The 19,162-nt window shown below is 32.3% G+C and overlaps 1 protein-coding gene across 2 annotated transcripts in view; it reads right to left on the reverse strand.

Moving 5' to 3' along the window:
* The window catches only part of LOC127061900 (insulin gene enhancer protein ISL-1), an 81,508-nt gene extending 70,022 nt beyond the window's left edge, over nt 1-11,486 (reverse strand). The window contains exons 1-2 of one of the 2 annotated variants that reach the window (XM_050989402.1): nt 11,272-11,486; nt 10,287-10,519 (exon numbers count right to left, since the gene is read on the reverse strand). In XM_050989402.1, coding sequence (XP_050845359.1) covers nt 10,287-10,302 — 16 coding nt within the window. In that variant the 5' untranslated portion in view covers nt 10,303-10,519; nt 11,272-11,486. Of the gene's footprint in view, nt 1-10,286; nt 10,520-10,755; nt 10,773-11,271 lie in introns of those variants that run through there. The other variant, XM_050989400.1, reaches the window with a different exon arrangement.
* Nucleotides 11,487-19,162: the final 7,676 nt, after the last annotated feature.

The following is a 19,162-nucleotide window of genomic DNA, read 5'->3' on the forward strand; positions in this document are numbered from 1 at the left end:
AGAGAGAGAGAGAGAGAGAGAGAGAGAGAGAGAGAGAGAAGATACGCACGCGCGCCATGTTCGAAGAGAAACGGCCCTGACGAAGACTACAGGGACACTGACAAATGACGCGTGGCGTTGTTCGGCCACGCGACGCCTAATTGACGTTACCGTGACGTCACGTGCCACTGATGCGCCGCTTGCCAACTTACAGGCGCTTCTACTTACTCCTCTCTCTCTCTCTTTCTCTCTCACTCTCTCTCTCTTTCTCTTACTTTTGCTCTTTGTCTTTCTCTCACACACTTTCTCTCTGTCTTTCTTTTTCTCTTACTCTTGCTCTTTGTCTTTCTCTCACACACTTTCTCTCTCTCTCTCTCTCTCTCTGTCACTGTCTTTCTTTCTCTTTCTCACTGTTTTTTTTTCTCTATCTATTTTTCACTTGTGTCACGCGTCGAGAGACCAACTTTCCTTCCTCTTCGGAAAAATGCCACCGTCCCTCCTTCCTCTCCCCATTTTTGCATCAAATTTACCCAAAACATCCTTCTTCGTTTTTTTTTTCTTCCCCTCCAGATCGTTTTCTCAAGTACGTTTTGAAGAGAGAAAGAGAAAGATCATTGTTAAATTGAAAGTAATACGACGAAGTTGATAACGTGAAATCATAGCGTATGTCGAATCTCTGATTCGTGAGATCTGAAGATTAATTTTTCTTTTCTCTTTCTTTTTGTAATAATAAGAATTATGAAATTAATTAATTATCACGACGTAAAACTCTCCTGCGAATGTTGACTTTCTAAGATACGAAGATCATCCCTTTTCTTTTTCTTCTTTCTTACATCTAATACAAAAATGCAAACTTAAACCAGTAGAGTTTCTCAGATTCAGCGAGAAAATTAATTTCTGTTTCAATAAGATAAGAATGATAGAATTAAGTGAAAATGTTCGATGTAAATTAAGCCGAGTTTTTTCTTTTTTTTTTTTTAATAAACGGAGTGATAAAACGGATAAAAAATTTTTTGTGGAAGAATCATCGAAACGTCGATCAAAAGAAGAAGTAAAGAAAAAAAAAATAAAAACGAAAAAAAAAACGAAAAAAAAGTGAATAAAAGAACAAAACTTAAATTTCAATATATCATAAAAAAAAAAGGATACAAATTTTCAATTAATATTTGCCGACTATGATTAAGTTTAGAGATTTTCATCTATGTACCTATGTAACATGAGGACACGCAAATGGACGTTCTGAATATCCGGCATGGTCGCGTGGTCGGTGAATAATTAGTCGATTGTCCCGTCTACGGCCGGAAGCCAACCATCAATATTTTTATTGCTATCCAAGCCCCTGTGAAGAAGAACGCGGAGAGCTAAGCGACCCCAAAGCGGTCGCCCTCCATTTTTTGCGCGTGTCCGAGCCTTCATAAGGGTGGCTACTCCTAATGCTAAGTGATATCGGTGATACACCTATACTTATTTACGCATAAACATATACATACGTAATTTTTCTACATGAATGTGCGTATATGTGTGTATTCATATATACACGAATACGTTCGAACTCTCGTCTGTGTGAAAAAAAAATTATTCAATTTTTTTTTTGTATACTGTTACGAAAAAAATAAAAAGGTAATTAAAAGTAAATAAATCTCACAACGAGTGAACATAGTATTGTCTGTAGCAAATATAAACGAAAATATATATATTTATTATATTGGATATATGTATTATTTAATTTTTTCTGAATATTAATGCATTTTTGTATACTACTATATAAAGTAATGTATGCTTGCGTATTGATGTATATAATAATATAATTTTTACATATTGATGCGTCTGATAATATACTACATTTTTGCATATATATATATATTTAAATAATAATTAATTTTTAATAATACGTATATAATTTCAATTTAATTCACTTAATTCATTTTCCTTTTAATTCATTTATATAATATAATTAATATATACATATATATCTAAACATAATTAATAATTATAATATTAATATTTATATAATTTATTTTTGTAATTTGTAATTTGTAATATATAAATACAATATTATACATATATATATAAAATGTTTAAGTAAACAAATCCTTCCTGATTTCTAATCCAAAAGTTAAACTATAGAACATCATTAAAGTTCTTTAAAACTTACTATGAGATAAGATATTTCGAAATTATCGATTTTCGATGTATGTGTACGTATATATATAACTATATGTATCTTATATTAGAAATAAGAAGCGAGGATTAAACGAAAGAGAGGACCTCGCGTCGAAAAGTCCTCCTACTCGATAAACTTAAGGCGGAGCTAACATCGTCGTCGTGTTACATACCTTCAAGAGGAAGAACTTTCAAACTCTCTCATCGACTTCGTCGTCGATGTTCCCGGAACTTGTTCTATCAAATATGAAGTACTTAGTTCGAGGACACTCGCTACGGTAAGGCAACGTTCTTACGTCGAATTATCGATTAAAGTCTAAAATAAGTCTAATCGTGTCTAACTCTAAACGATCATGTTACATAAATCTTATTGATGAATGAATTTGTGAATAATTTTTTTCTTCTATCTTTTTCTTTCTTGTTTTTCAAAACTCGTATACAATACGATGATTGTGAAAGTATAAAGGATCAATTTTTTTTTTATACATGATCATGTTCTACATATACATTGAACCATAAAAATGTGTGTGTGTGTATAGGTGTCAATGTTTTGGCTACATGGATATGATCATGTTCTATAAATGGAATCATAAATGTCTATGGTTTATATATTGAACCATAAATTCTATAGCTATCTGAAATTATAAATGTATATGATCTATACATAAAATTGCGTACACGTTTTCATGTTTTATACGAAAAAAAAAATATAAAAAAAAAAAGAAAAAAAAATGAAATTACACACGTCCGCAGGTATAAAACGTGTATTAAAACTATATATATAATTGTACGTCTTTATATATAAAATTACGCACGCGCGCGTTTAATTTAATATAAATCGATGAAATAAATTACGAGATAAATAAAAACAAAGAAAAGAAAAGAAGGAAAGGAAAAAGAAAAATACAATAAGATACGTCGAAGAAATAGGACACCCTATATAAGCGGAAGAATCGCGTTCCTCGCGTGATTTCTCTTAGAATATCTCTTACTCGTACAGAATAGATCCTGTCGTAGAGAAGAAAAAGTGTAGCTCGATGCCGGGAACTTGGAGTAGCAGGGCGAAGATAGATTAATGGAATTCGTGCAAAGGGAACACTCGTCATCCAGAAGCAGAGGTGAAAGAAGAGAATACCGAAGAAAAACTTTACTCGACGCGCGATTAACCCTCTGGCAGGGCCATCGAGGATAATCGTGGCAACGATTTGTTAAGACTTCATATAACGGGTGTCTTACAAAAAAAAAAAAAAAAAAAAAAAAAAGTTAATTTCGATGACATATCTGTTAACAAGAAAATCATACGAATTCATTTTCAAATAAATGTCAAAATGAAAAGAAAAAATTAATTTGCACGAATTAATAATTAAATAAATTATTAATTTAATTAATAAACAAATAAGTGAAAATAATCGATCACACGCGAATTGATCAACGTTGGAAATAGAAAAAAATATTGATAAATGTCGAAATAAATATACAAATTTTTATAGTAGATATTGCTTGGAAAACAAAAAAGTTGATTCGAAAAAAGAAAAGAGAAAAAGAACATGACTTGTAAATATATAAAAAATAAAAGAATATATCTACATATATATATATATATATATATATATATATATATATATATATATAAAAATGTTGTCTCATATCGCGATAAAGTCTCACGGTCTTTCTCGATCCTTCATCCCTAATGGGCGACGATGCGTGGAATATGATCCGCGTTATACAGCATAATGTCGCATTATTACTGCACCCTTTTGTGCATACTCCCCCGCGTGCCATATACCAATCGTCTGAGCTTACTTTCCCACAAGAACGCCCCACTTGAAATCGAAGCCACAAATACATACGTATCTATCTACGTATCCGATGATACAAACATCTAAAACTTCTGATAAAGATTTTGTTTTTCTTCACAAAATTTATTTCTGTCTTTTGATCTTAAATTTAGAAAAATTATTTTTTTCTCCAAAGTACATACATAAAATAAAATTCTTACAAATTCCATATATATATATATATATATATATATATATATATATATATATATATATATGAGATGCAAAATAATAATAAAAATTACAAATACATATAATCGATAAAAAAAGAATAAATAAATAAATAGTAAAAAAGAAATAATAAAAATAATTTAATAATTCTACTGTAAAATAATTTAAATACTCTACTTTTCCCATCTGACATTTTTATAATTTACATTATATTATTATATTATATTATTATATTATTATGTTATATTACTAGCATTATTACAATACATATATATGTGTATATATATATATTTTTTTTGCGTTAGAAGACAAAGCAGAATGCGTTTCGATCGTGTCTCCGAGTCGTTTACGGTTAAAACGCGGATGACTCAACAGCTTCCGGCCGTCCGTCCATCCGTCCATCCGTCCGTCGATCCGTCGGTTTCAGGGTGCTCGTAGAGCGTAATGGCGAGGCCAGATGATAGCAGGCATCACGGTAAGGTATAGAAAAGCGACGCATGTTTGTTAAGAGATTCGCTACGGCGCGGTTCCCGTGGCGAAGCGCTAAGTGCATCCCTCTATTATGCAAGATCGTCTTCCTCCAAAACTCCCGTCAGAAGTACCTCTAAGAGAAACAGAGAGAGAGAGAGAGAGAGAGAGAGAGAGAGAGAGAGAGAGAGAGAGAGAGAGAGAGAAGATTCAGGTTTAATAGTGCGATTCAATCCTACATATTTAATGTAATGAATAGAAAATTAAATTAATAATTAAAGTGCCACTGAAATAATGATGATTAATTTATCTTTTTTAAAAATTATTTTTCACTTGTTCTTTATTCGACGAATAAAGTAAATGAGATGGATCACACGATAGAACATTAATGAGAAATATATATATATATATATATATATATATATATATATATAATTTGTATTCTCTAAGAAAATATACGATAATTTTAATCAGTTAACTAAATAACGCTAAATTGTATGCATGTTTGATCGACCAATCAAAACGAACTACTGTTAAAAATTTCTCTGCAAAATGTCTAACTTCGAATCTCATTTCTTCGGATTTTCTCTCCAAGTATTAGAAATTTTGTTGTTGTTATTACAGAATAAATGGAAAGTTTTCTTAAGGAGTATTTTTAAAATTGAATTTACTCTTGTTCAACGACTTTTTACGATAACTCTTTTTTCTCCTTTCAAAGTTTGTGAAACTACAAATCTTGGAACACTTAACCGGCTTACCTTGTAACTATCCCTTTTCTATTTTCTCGAAAAATATTAGAGATGTATATCTATTTATTGGAAAATCATCTTTAAAATTGCACCAACTCTCACTTATATTTCTAATCTCTTTCTAATAGATGTTCATTCAAGACAATACCTTTTAAGAAATCTTCTTAGTTTTGGAAGAAACGATAACGAGCAAAACACATAATTTGCTTCGGTCTCCTCGATTTACGATTAGAGATAGATCCTCTTTAAGATTTGAGTTTTCCAATAATTCCATTCCGGATAAACGGATATTTTTGACAAACGAAGAAAAATCTACCATCAGATATCTCTTTCTTACAATATTTGTCCTTTCGAATATTTCATCCAACACGTTCATATCAAAATGCATTTAACATTAGTATTATTAACAAAAAGTCGAGCATAACATTTTCCCTACGTTATTTTCATTTCGATAATAACATTTTACCATCACTTTAAAATTCACGTTGAATGTATTCAACATTAGAATTAGATTGAAACCTTTTTGACATTAGAATTATTAAAAACAAGTCGCACGGATTAAAACGTTTTTAACATTAGAATTACTTACATACATCTAAATATTATATATTATTCCATTATACTAACTTATATAAATCCGATCAAAAGCAAGAATTAGATAAAATACGAGTTGACGAAATTCTCGATGGTAAAGGGTTAAGTCGAAGAATTAGAAAAAGAATAAAGAATGGGAGAAAGAAAGAAAGAAAAAACAGAAAGAAAGAAAGAAAGAAAGAAAGAAAGAAAGAAAGACACGAATTAGGAAGAGAAAACATACGAGAGGAGAGAAACGGACGGGCGTTTAGTGAGAATTTTAAGAATGGTATAGAAGAAGAAAAAAAAGAAAAAGAAGAAGAAGAAGAAGAAGAAGAAGAAGAAGAAGAAGAAGAAGAAGAAGAAGAGGGTAATCTCGTATCGAGAACTCGCATCTGCTACGTCACTGACCCGGGCCACTTTCCTTTTCCGGATGTATTCATTCCCTTGGAAGCATTCGGTTCGCTTCTCAGCTCTTCTTCTTCTTCTTTTTGTTCTTCTAATTCTCTCTCTCTCTTTCTCTCTCTCTCTCTCTCTCTCTCTCTCTCTTTCTTTCTCAGATACTCTTTTCGACCCTCCTTGACTAATCTACCTGGCCATCTACATCCACGTTATCTTGCATCGCGGACGACGGTGACTACTAATTCGAGGATTTAGCGAAGGTAAGACTTTAAAGGTGCTGTGATGTTCTTTCTCTCTCTTCCTTTCTCTCTATATCTATCTATCTATCTATCTATCTATCTATCTATCTATCTATCTATCTATATGTCTATCTCTTTCTCTTTCATTTAGAATCGAGTAAAGATCACCCATCGAGGGTTACCTTCATCGTCGTAAAATGGTAGCTCGAATTGTCTCTCCAAGTTTTTCGAGCCTAACGTCTTACGTTAAAGGTGATTTTACCTAAGATAATATATCTATTCACCGTTCACCGCCATTGTCTTTTTCTAACGTTAAACGTGACAAATCCTTTAGGTATAGGTAAATATCTATCTATTTACCGAATTTCATATTAATATCGACATATATATTAAAAAGAATTTGCGATAGGTACTTTTATCCTGTGTTGTTAATTATAAATAATTTTATTAATTACTAAAAAAAAAAAACATTAACAAGAGAGAGAAAGAGAGAGAGATTTCAAAAAAAAAAAAAGATATAATAAAATTAATTTCATTGATTAGAACACGTCCGAGTACGAGTTAATCGTAAATCTTATTTCCCAATAAGAAAAAGAAAGAAAGAAGGAAAGAAAGAGAAAGAGAGAGAGAGATAGAGACAAACAGAATGAAAACAAACGACAAAAATAATAATATTTATCTTCATAAATTTCATATACTTATCTATATTATGTACGAACGATCAGAGAACACGTTCGGAGTACTTGCTAAGTACGTATATAAATCTTATTGACAATAAGTTAGAAAAATATAGAAGAAGAATAAAGAAAAAAGAAATAGAAAAAAAAATCATTTTCTCTTTTTCTATCACTCTCTCTCTCTCTCTCTCTCTCTCTCTCTCTCTCTCTCTCTCTCTCTCTCTCTCTCTCTCTCTCTCTCTCTCTCTCTCTCTCTCTCTCTCTCTCTCTCTTTCTCTGATACACACATGCATATACACATACACATATACTAGACGATAACGCATTTTAATACCTACAGCACGTTCCAAGTGCACCCCACGTAAAAGTGACTGGTCCAGTTCGATTAGCGTCCAACTAGATTCGATTAAGGTGCTGCAAACACCAAAGCCATTCTCCATCTCTCTCTCTCTCTCTCTCTCTCTCTCTCTCTCTCTCTTTCTTTCTTTCTTTCTTTTTCTCACACACACTTCCAACACTCTACATCTACACCTACATCTCTATCTCTATCTCTATCTCTATCTTTATCTCTCTCTCTCCCTCTCTCTCTCTCTCTTTCTCTCTCTCCCTATTGCACCCTTCGTACAGTATAATAAATTCAATTTTGGTTGTCCAGAAAAGCGCAATGAGACTCGACGTAGGTTCTCGACGCTTCGACGACGAACCGAATCATCGTTCCCCCCTCTATCCCCTCTACCTTTACTCCTCCTACTCCACCTCATCTTCCTTCTCTTCTTCGTATACATATTCGCAGATTCGTGTACACCGGCTCGATATGGATTGATTACGACAACCCGTCGCACTTTAGAAACCACTATCCATCGAAAAGGGGATCGAAAGATTCTCGGAACTCTCTCTCTCTCTCTCCCTCTCTCTCTCTCTCTCTCTCTCTCTCTCTTTTTCTATCTCTCTCTTTTTCTATCTCTCTCTCTTTCTCTTTCTCTTTCTTTCTTGTGAAGAAAAGGAGGAGTAGGAGAATGAAGAAGGAGAGAACTTTCATCAAAATATTTTTTTTACCAACCCTACTTCTCTCTTCTTTCCCTATAACTAAAGCACAAATCGTGCAGCACACTTTCTATTTTCTTATAATTATTCCAGCAAGTTTTGTTGGGGGATTAATTAAAAAGAGTAAATCTTAAAATTTGCAAAGTTTCTATAGAGTTAAAATAGACAAGTATTTACGTGTATATATATATATATATATATATATATATATATATATATATATATATATACACGCATGTATGTATTTACGTTGATAAAGATTTGTTAAATTTTATTGTGAAATTTTGCGACTTGATGATCGGTGAATTTTGATGATGAGATTCTTGAAGTTTCTCTTTTTTTTATGATGGTGTAGAGGTCGGATCTTTAAACGAGATCAAAAGTTTCTACGTGATTTCTATAAATCAATCTTTTTTTTTTTCTTTTTTTTTTTTTAATACGTCCAGTTAGACTTTTAATTGTACAAGCTAGTATTTTACAAACTTGTAATAATATTTTATAATCTGAAAAGAAAAAGAAAGAAGAAAAAAGAAAAAGAAAAAGAAAACCGGCATAAAGTGTATCGATAAAGTGTAATCGATATTTTAAATTACGTGGTCCCACTTATATTTAAGAGACTTACTCTCTATAATTATCTTTTAAAATTACTGATAACGATGAAATATCGAGAATTTAAATATCGAGATTTTACACACGTATTATCGTATTTTATGAAACAACGTGCGAGATACATAAATTCGATCTAAAAATGTTTTCGAGCTACTATTACGTGTATCTACATACGTAAATATGTATATATGTATGTAACGTGTTAAACAGTTTTACTTTTTTCTTCTTTTTTTGGTTTCTTTCCTGTCTTTTTCTTTTTTTGTTCTATTTCGAGATAGATATATACATACCTATCCACCTACCGTTTTATCAATACTGTTATTTAATGTACACACTAAGCTACCATACGTTCTTAAGTGACATACGGTCGCCGAACAGCAAATACGAACGATAGATTATATAGTAGACTGGATTAGTCTATCTAAAATTCGATCGTGATCCTAATGGAAACGTTAAAGACTGGGACAAAGTTGTCTTTTTGTTTTCCTCTTTTTTTTTTCGTCCTTTCAAACATCGAAACCATGTTTCTCAAACGTTACGATAAATAATCTTGATACTTTCGACAACTTTTTAGTATATTCTAACCTAAAAATACTTAAGACATATACGTTTTGTATAAATAATTTCGAGAACTGCTTTATTGGATCGTAATTACGTCGTTTATAACGAAATTCTTTGACGATTTTCGCTGATCTAACCTCTAAAAATACTTTCACATTAAAAAATATATATATACCTGGTTTGTTAAATAAATTACGAAAATTAATATAGAACGAAATTATCGAGAAAAAAATCTTCAAACTTCGATGAGTAATATTGTATTGCTGCCAATCTAACCTTTAAAATATTTCCGCGTTAAAAAAAGGAATATATATATATATATATATATATATATATATATATATATGTATGTATGTATATACGTATTTAGAGAAATAAATTCGAAAATTGCTTTAGGTCGGCACGATAACGAAATATTGAAAAACTTTGATGACTCATTATTCTATATAATACATATATAACCTATAGATATTTCTAAAAGATAGATTACACCAAATATGCATATGTACACATATACACCACTATGTATGTACACACGTTCATATATATGCATATATACGCAGTTTGTTAAATAAATTCGACAACGACAAATTACATACGACAAAATCGATCGACGTTCTAACCTAAAATTAGACACCGAAGCTAAAAAGATTTATTATCAACATGGAACGAATCGATATCGTTCGAAACATTGTTGTACATACATACATACGCATATACACACATATATATAGCGATCGGAAAAAAATTGCCAAGCGGTGTCTATAAGAGATTTATTTATTCGATGTCGCAGGGATATTTGAAATTACTCACGTGTACGGACGACCATATGTTTGGCTAATCGTCACGTCGATGCTGGTCGTTGCTTAAACTCGAAATAATCTCATCTTCGTAGCTCTTTTACCGTCGGATACAGAAACGATTGGTCATGAAACACGACTGGTAGTATCTTCTATCCTCGTTTCTCTCAGGTATCAACGATGTTCACATTTTTCTTCTCTCTCTTTCACTCCTCTTCTTCTTCTTCCTTCACGAATATATCTAACCTTAAATTATAACACAAAAAAAAAAGAAAATCTCACTAATCGTTACGTCACACAATGCAATCGATGAATTGTTCGATCAAATGTTTTAATAAACGTCGATATTATATACGAGTCTTTCGTTAAAAACGATTTTTAATAATTCCTATTTTAATAATTTTAATAATTGTCGCACGAGACGAGAGGAATAAGTACTAACGTTCTTTCGTTACGAGTAATCGCCAAGGAATGATACGTACTTTGTTTCGATAGGTATTGTTCTTATACGACCTTCCTGTTGGCTTATTTACGATCGGACGAATTCGAAGCTATTGTGTAGATACAATACTATGGTAGTAGTTGTGTGTACATGTTAGTGTATGTTTATACGTACCGTTTAAGAAAGCGATTCGACGCCATTCGTTCTCGAGTACTCTTAAACGTTGGACGAAAAATTCTTAGGTTATATTACAAATTATTTCTTTCCGAATTACAATTTATTATCTTAAATAATTATATCGGGAGACATCGGAAACGTTTTTTACGACACAGTTTGACGTGGAAATATATATGTGATAAAGAAGAAAACAAGAAACAGAAGAAAAGGAACAAGATCGAGTCAATCAGGTATTTATTAAATAACGTTAATTTAATAACTCGAATAACGATATTTCGTTGATTACTATTAATGAAATCGTATACTTGACGAATTTAATTAACAATTTCTTCGGAAATTTATATAAAACGTATGATTAAGGTTAAATTTCGTTACTTACGATTTTGATCTATACAACTTAAGAGCCAATAAATTCGTACGATCTGTTCGAAAAATATATATGTATATATACATATATATACATATAATATATAATGTAGTCACTTTGCGAGAAAGAAAGGAAAAAAGAAAAAAACCCGACCGTAACGCAAACAAGGACGACGAAAATACTGAAAGCAAAAGCAGTGACGTGACGTAACACGAAGATGCGTAATCAAAATGGCGTAATAAAGTAAAACGATTTGTCGATGTGATTTATTCTTTAGTACTCTAAAACTTTCTAATGAACATCTCTAATAACGTAATAAACGTATATTCATAAATAGTACGTTATCATTTTTACCTTAAAAATAGCGATTAATTATACGTATCCCTGATTTCGTACAATATTTTAAGTAAATATGCGACGAAGACAAATGACGACTGTGATTGGTCAACCAATCAAGAGACGAGATGAAAAATGCAAATTAAATTAAATCAGCCGCGAATTTCGAATTGTTCGATGCACTACGTATATTTGCAAGTGTAATATAATTGTACGAATATTAAAATCGTTTCGTATATAGAATCGATTAATTATTTAGATAGTAGCATAGTTGTAAGAATAATAAAAATTGTATAGTAATTATTAATGATATATCATGATAGTTAATATATAAATTTATTTTTTCTTTTTCTATCGAATAAAAGATATTTGGTATACAAAGAGTATAAAAGATATATAAATAGAATGATATGAAATACTTTTATATATATATAGTATAATTTACTTTTAACAAATTTTATTCAAATCGTAAGAATGATAAATAAATTATCATACAAAGTTATATATATAACAAAAATTTCTTTTTGAATAATTTATATGATAATAATTTTTTTCATCGTGACACGAATAAACATAGAGCTACTATAGTAGATATAAATATATATATATATATATATATATATATATATATTTATATATATATATATGTATGTATGTATGTATGTATATCACTAGGATATGATCTACATATGACCTATATAACAAATTTTAATTAAGTCATAATAATAAAAAAGAAATTTATTATATTAACCATTAATCTTACCAAATATTAATCAACGTAATATAAATCACATACATATTTTTCTTCTCCCCTATCGAATAAACACCATATATATACCACAAAGAACATATAACGCAAATATATATATATATATATATATATATATATACACATACATATATGTATATATATATATATGTCGTTACAATAATTTCCCTTAGACAAATTTTATTCAAATCGTAAGAACGCAAAAATATAATCGAATCACCCCGAACAAATCCAGGGTAGCTTTTTCGTTATTCCTGAGCCTACATACGTAATGTAATAATCGTCGTGTATACCAGCCATATGTGCTAGAAACGATGAGCCCTTCCTCACTCGTACATATACATCGCATCGCATACATAAATACAACATGCACATATATATATATATATATAGCTGGCCGTGTCGAGATCGAAGAGAGCAAGGTGCAGGGGAGGAGACTACTGCTCGTGATTCTGATTAAATCAGCATTAGAGAGGTTCATGAGAGATCGAGAAAGAGAGAGAGAGAGAGAGAGAGAGAGAGAGAGAAATCGACCGATCGACCTCGTTGCACCCTTCGAGTCCTCGTCCTTCGACAATGACACCAAATGTCGAATCCAAAAGCTGCCGCCCAACCACCCCTCCCTCAGTCGCCCTCTCTACACCCCACACCCCACAAACGATCCTTGTCGCTGGACGAGGGCAAGCTTTAATCACGATCCTTGAAACCTTGCTATGCGATACACTCTCTCTCTCTCTCTCTCTCTCTCGCTCTTTTGCTTGGTTACTCGCTCGCTTGCTCGCTCTTTATTCAGCAAATGTATCCAACAACGTAAGAGCAGGTGCCTTTGCAAAAGCTGAATCTCGATTCTCTCTGCCCTCTATACTGCAAGGCTCTAGATTTCTATTGACGCGAGAACATGTTGCACTTTGCGCTCGATTACAGGCTTGACCCTGTACCATTCGCAGTCGTAGTTACTACCACCCCCATTCTCTCTCGTATCTTGTTTGCCCTCTCCAAAGGAGAAAAAAAAGGAAAGAAGAAAGAAAAGATAAAAAATAAAAAGGGCAATGACCTATTCTACGAACATTCTCGTGAGATAAGCTTTCGTCGTTTCTAAAATGATACATTCTCTATGAATAATCTTTATCGTGGGATCAATCAATTTCGTTAAACGATGAAAATTTTCAATTTTGAAGTTAAGAGTGAATATATTATCCGGTGATATGTTGGATATGAAATTAATATTAATAAATAATAATAATAATCGCTTCAATACTGACCATTAATTATAACGTATTCAATGATCACAAATACCGATCGTTTGTTGGAAATATTTATTATAAAAAGAATATTTAAAAGAAGATAAAATGAAAAATATTTTTTAACGATCCAATATGTCCCCTATCGATCCCTCAATAAATAACAGCATATTACTCGAGCGAATATTATCACCACCCTCCTCATCACCCCTTACAAAAAGAGTAACAACAGATGGCGTAGAAAAGGACAGAAAATTTTCAGGTGCAGAAGAAACATCCCTTCGAAATCCAAGAATCTTAACAAGGGTGGAATAGTAGTTTCCTTAGGCAGTAACGTTATCATCCCTTCGGGTTTTGGAGAAACGACGAATTCTCCTTTCGTTCTCTTCTCTTCTCTTCTCTTCTCTTCTCTTCTCTTCTCTTCTCTTCTCTTCTCTTCTATTTTCTTCTTCACATCGACGCACGCTTTCGTTGACGCGTGCACGCACCGAACGTAACGACATCGTTGTGATCGTGTGCGGGGAGAAACGACGAAACGTTCTACCCTCCTCGCACGCGCTAAAAGCATATCTGTGTCGCTTCGCGAATACATACGGAACGGGACGTGCCGGTATAACAGGGGGAAAAGGGACAAGGGAAAAGGAATTGGAACGACAACGACAGAGAGAAAGGGAGAGAGAGAAAAAGAGGACAATGACTTTTCGTACATTGAGAATCTCGAGACTTTCCGACTTTTTTTTCTCTTTTCTCTTCTTTTTTCTTTATCTTTTATTTTTTATTTTTTTTCTGCTTTTTTTATTATTATTATTATTATTATTTTAAAGAAGTTTTTTTTTGTTTCCTTGTTTGTTTGTTATTTTCTATTTTTCAATTTATTTTTTCTCTCTACGCATTTAACACAGGAAATGGTTTGAATGTGAAAAACGTATTATAATAATTAAGATTTGTGTTGAAACGTGTTTTGCGAATTACTAAGATTATTATTTTTTTATTATTTTTTTTTTTTTTTAATGAATTATTATTAATTGATAAGGTTGTAACATTTGATTGATTTTTAATAAGTAATGCGTCGATTTTCTTTTAATTAATGTATCGGTATTATTGAAAAGCTCAATTGACATTTAATATGATTAAATTAAAGATCATATAAAATTAATAAAATTAGTACCGTTCGCTAAGTAAAAATGTCATTAGTGATGTTGATTACAGTAGAGCTAGAGTTACAACGGAGCTAGTATTTTTGACTTAAAATTATCAACATCAACGTATCGACAAATTTGTTAATAGGTACTTATAACAGTAAAAATTAATAAACAGTTAAAAATAATGCTTTACTTCGTAATTGTTTAACAAAATTTATTACGACATCCTCCGATCAATTTCGAATATATTTGATGACATTATTTTAGCACGTTAAACAAATACATCGAATAAAATTGAAAATATAATCATTTATTAATAAAAACATTTATATAAATTGATTCATCGACAGTAATATTACAGTCGTTTTGAATTATGACGATCATAAAAGGGCATAAATGAAATAGTAAAAATTTCGATATTTTCATACAACAGTTAATTAATATCGGATAAAAATCAAAAAATTGCATGACTTCTCTTTTCCCTTTTCACTTATTTTTTTGTTTGACTTTTTCGATTCGATCAAAACTAATGTAAGATTATTATCAAGAGTTTTGGTCAGGCAGGAAGAGGGAGAAAACGTTTTACGTAGAAGATGCGCCATAGTGAATGGATCAGGATCAGGATCAGGATCATAAATATTGACCACGCTCCTCTTCTATCCATGAAAAGCACACAATCGCGATATGGTAGACGGTCACGGTGGGGGTGGTACGGATTCACCCTTAAATTTCGGTCATAAATATTGATCAGTAATAGTGTACGCTCCTTATATTCAAGCTGACGATATCAAGAGAGATAGAAACGTATATACAGGAAGAGAGAGAGAGAAAGAGAAAGAGAAAGATAGGGTAAGAGAAAGACAGATAGAGAAACGTATATGCAGAGTAAGTGAGAGACAGACAGAGAGAGAGAGAGAGAAAGACACAGAGGAGCCCAATGACGTCCCCATGGGAGATTCGCTGGTTGTGTGTTTGCCGTCGATGATTGCGGTTAATTACAACACTACCCGCATGTTTGTATGTCAAGCCTATATATACATAAAGAGGACCGGTAACGATCTCCCGTGGGATACTCGTCTTGGAACACATTGGTCTTCGAAGTAACATCCTCGAATAAATGAGCAGACGATGTGTACCTGCGAATATTTTAAACGTTTTCCTTCTTTTTCTTTTTCTTTTTCTTTTTCTTTTTTTTTGTTAATCACCTGTTCATGCTCTTCTTAATTACATTCTCGAACATCGTACAGGTATAATCGTTCTTTAAGCGGAACGATCCTTAATTTTTGTCGATGTGTACGTCGTATAATATATGGTAGATACTTTATCAAGCGTTTGTCACGTGTAACGTTAGTCGTTCGTTCAAAAAAAATTTTTTGTTGAAGTCATCGAGACTCGGTGAACGTGACGAATATCGATGTCGTTAATGATATTATAAATACTGTGACTTGTACAATGTTTTATATGTTGTAGTGAGGTCGATTCGTTAGTTTATCGTATTTTATTGTTTTCGTCATTCATATACATACAAAATAATGAATATTATATTATTCATTCGATGAAAGTTAATAACGATCTAAGGATTTTTAATGATCTTCTAAAATCGATAACGATCTTCATTTTTAATTATCTCCTTCCTCATATGAGACTTCGAAGTAGTTATATTTGTATAATAAACAATTATTTTTTGTATCTTATCAATTACTTTTAAAGCTTATTTATTGTTATTTATAATATAAAAATTTATATATACAATAAACCTTAGAAATTTTCAATCGTATTAAATCTAAATAACATCGAAGCTCCCAATATCCGTTTAATAAAATTGATTTTTAAAACTCTACGAAAGGTAAGATTCGTTTAATAACGATAATAATGAAGTAAATTTTTTAGATAAATTTCGTACGAAAAAAAAAGATTAAAAAAAGAAAAAAGACAAAAAAGACGGAAGACTGATCAAGAACAAGAGAACTCTCTCTCTCTCTCTCTCTCTCACACACACACACACACACATGCACACGCTCTCTTATTTTTAACATTCGCGAAGAAGGGTCTCCACGATCGAGCACTGAACGAACCCCCAATTCAGGAAGTATTTCTTCCGAGTCGGTGAGCCGCGCCGGAAATGAAAATTTCACATCTGAATTTTTTCGCATTCGTTTCCATCTCTTTCTCTCTCTCTCTCTCTCTCTCTTTCTCTCTTCCTCCTTCTTCGAAGAGGGTGCCCTTGATAGCAAGCCAGGAAGAGACAGAGGACAATGGCTAAACCACCCTGTGTCACCCTGCGTTAATTTCTAACGTCAACGACGACGTTTCACTCCCTCTTTACTCCCACTCCCACTATTACTACCCCAAAACTACCCCCTTCTCTATACTATCTCCATACTACTTCACCTACCCCTCTTTCTTTCTCTTTTTTCTTTTTCTTTTTATCTATCTATCTATCTATCTATCTATCTATCTATCCATCTCTTTTTCCTCCTTTCCATCTCCATTAAAGAGTCCTTCGAGTACATATCCGGTGACCCGATTTAAAGCCAAAAAGAGGGCGATTTCCTCGTCGACGCCCGTTGTCAGTAACCTCGGAAACGTTCGAGAGGGTTAGGGGTCGTCTGATATAAACGTTAGAAAAAGGCAATCGCTCGTAGTGGATGACTAAAGGTCCGTTTCACGGTGTCCTCGTTGACGACTAATCGACACTCCTTTTCACCTTCCTCCCCTATTTTCTTCGATTAATTTCATTCGCTCGTTCGTGCAGGATAATCGTAGAAATGACTTTCGTATTATTATTCATAGTGTATTTCGTAGTGTTCGTAAAGTATGACATGTATGTATTATATATTATTATTCTTTCGTGGATTCGTTATTGTAGGGAGCTTTAAAAATATTGTCATAGGAAAAGAATTCATTGTTAATTCATTGTTAATTTGTTTTATTCTACTTCATTTTTTTCCATTTACATAGAGACATCTACGATACGCAATGTGAACCGATCGTTAGAGATATATTTGCGAAATGAAATTAATTAGATCCCTCGAAATTAGTGAAGAATATTTTTTTTTATTTCAAAATATTTTTAATTTTGTTAGCAAAGAAAGAAAGATTATTAAAACATTGTAATACGAGGGAATACGAATTCGCGATTAGAAATTAGTCGATCAAATTTTTTTACTTTTCAACTCGTGTTTCAAATTATATATTTACAAAGTATAAATAGAGAATTCAACGTAGAAATGTTAAAGGCTATAAATATCGCAAAATAAAAAATATAACTGATTCATAGAAATTATTTCATAATTTTTTTATCAAAACAATATTTGTACAATCACACTTCTCAAAATATTAATAAACTACAAATACAAGTACAATGTTAAATAACTGGAATCCGAATATTAGCAAAATGAAATTTTAATCGGATCGATAAAAACGATATCGTTCTACGATTATTATCGAACGTAATTACTTATATGGAAAAAAAAAACCTAATCATATTTCCAAACATAATAACAACGGAATACGAGCCGACATAAATTGCCAGAAGCGAAAGGGTTGAACAACAACAAGAAGAAGTAATACTATACACGATCGAATGTACCAACATCAAGAAAATTCAACGACCAAGCTCACATTCTTGATCACATGAATCGTACTTGCGTATCGTTTAATTTTCATTAATCAAAAAAATCGCAAAGCATGTTTAAAAGAAGTACAAGTACGTGCATTATCATTGATGAAAATATATCTGTCTTACTCTTCTTTACTCCACTCTCGTATCCAGTCTCGCATCCAGTCTGTCATCCAACTCACGATGATACCTCTAAATAGCAACCCCAGAGACAATCAATCAGCTGATCACTGGACCTTGACTGTGTCCACATTGCGCGCCCTGCATAGTATCGTTACTGGTACTGGTGTATGTATGTGTATATACATATACATACATATATATATATATATACATACATACATCTGTGTGTGTATAAACCCCCTGCTGTCTATCTTTTATCTTTTTCTTTCTTATTCATCGACTAGTACAATAACTAGCGTGAATCGTGCCTCTCTTTTCTATCGTCCTCTTTGTCTTTCCATCTCTCTCTCTCTCTCTCTCTCTCTCTCGTTGATCGTCTGTCTTGCTGTCTATCTATTTCTCTCTCTCTATCTCTTTCTCTATCTATCTATCTATCTATCTATCTATCTATCTCTCTATCTATCTCTCTCTCTATCTATCTATCCGTCTCTCTCTCTCTCTCTCTCTATCTATCTATCTATCTGTCTGTCTGTCTGTCTGTCTGTCTGTCTATCTGTCTGTCTGTCTGTCTCTCTGTCTGCTCTTTAGATCCACCGTGTTTAATGCTCCACGTCGGTGAGTGGACACCATAAGGGGCGCGAGAGACTATGAAATAAAATAACACGTATAC

The sequence above is a fragment of the Vespula vulgaris genome, chromosome 2 (assembly GCF_905475345.1).
Source record: "Vespula vulgaris chromosome 2, iyVesVulg1.1, whole genome shotgun sequence".
In the NCBI taxonomy this organism is placed as follows: domain Eukaryota; kingdom Metazoa; phylum Arthropoda; class Insecta; order Hymenoptera; family Vespidae; genus Vespula; species Vespula vulgaris.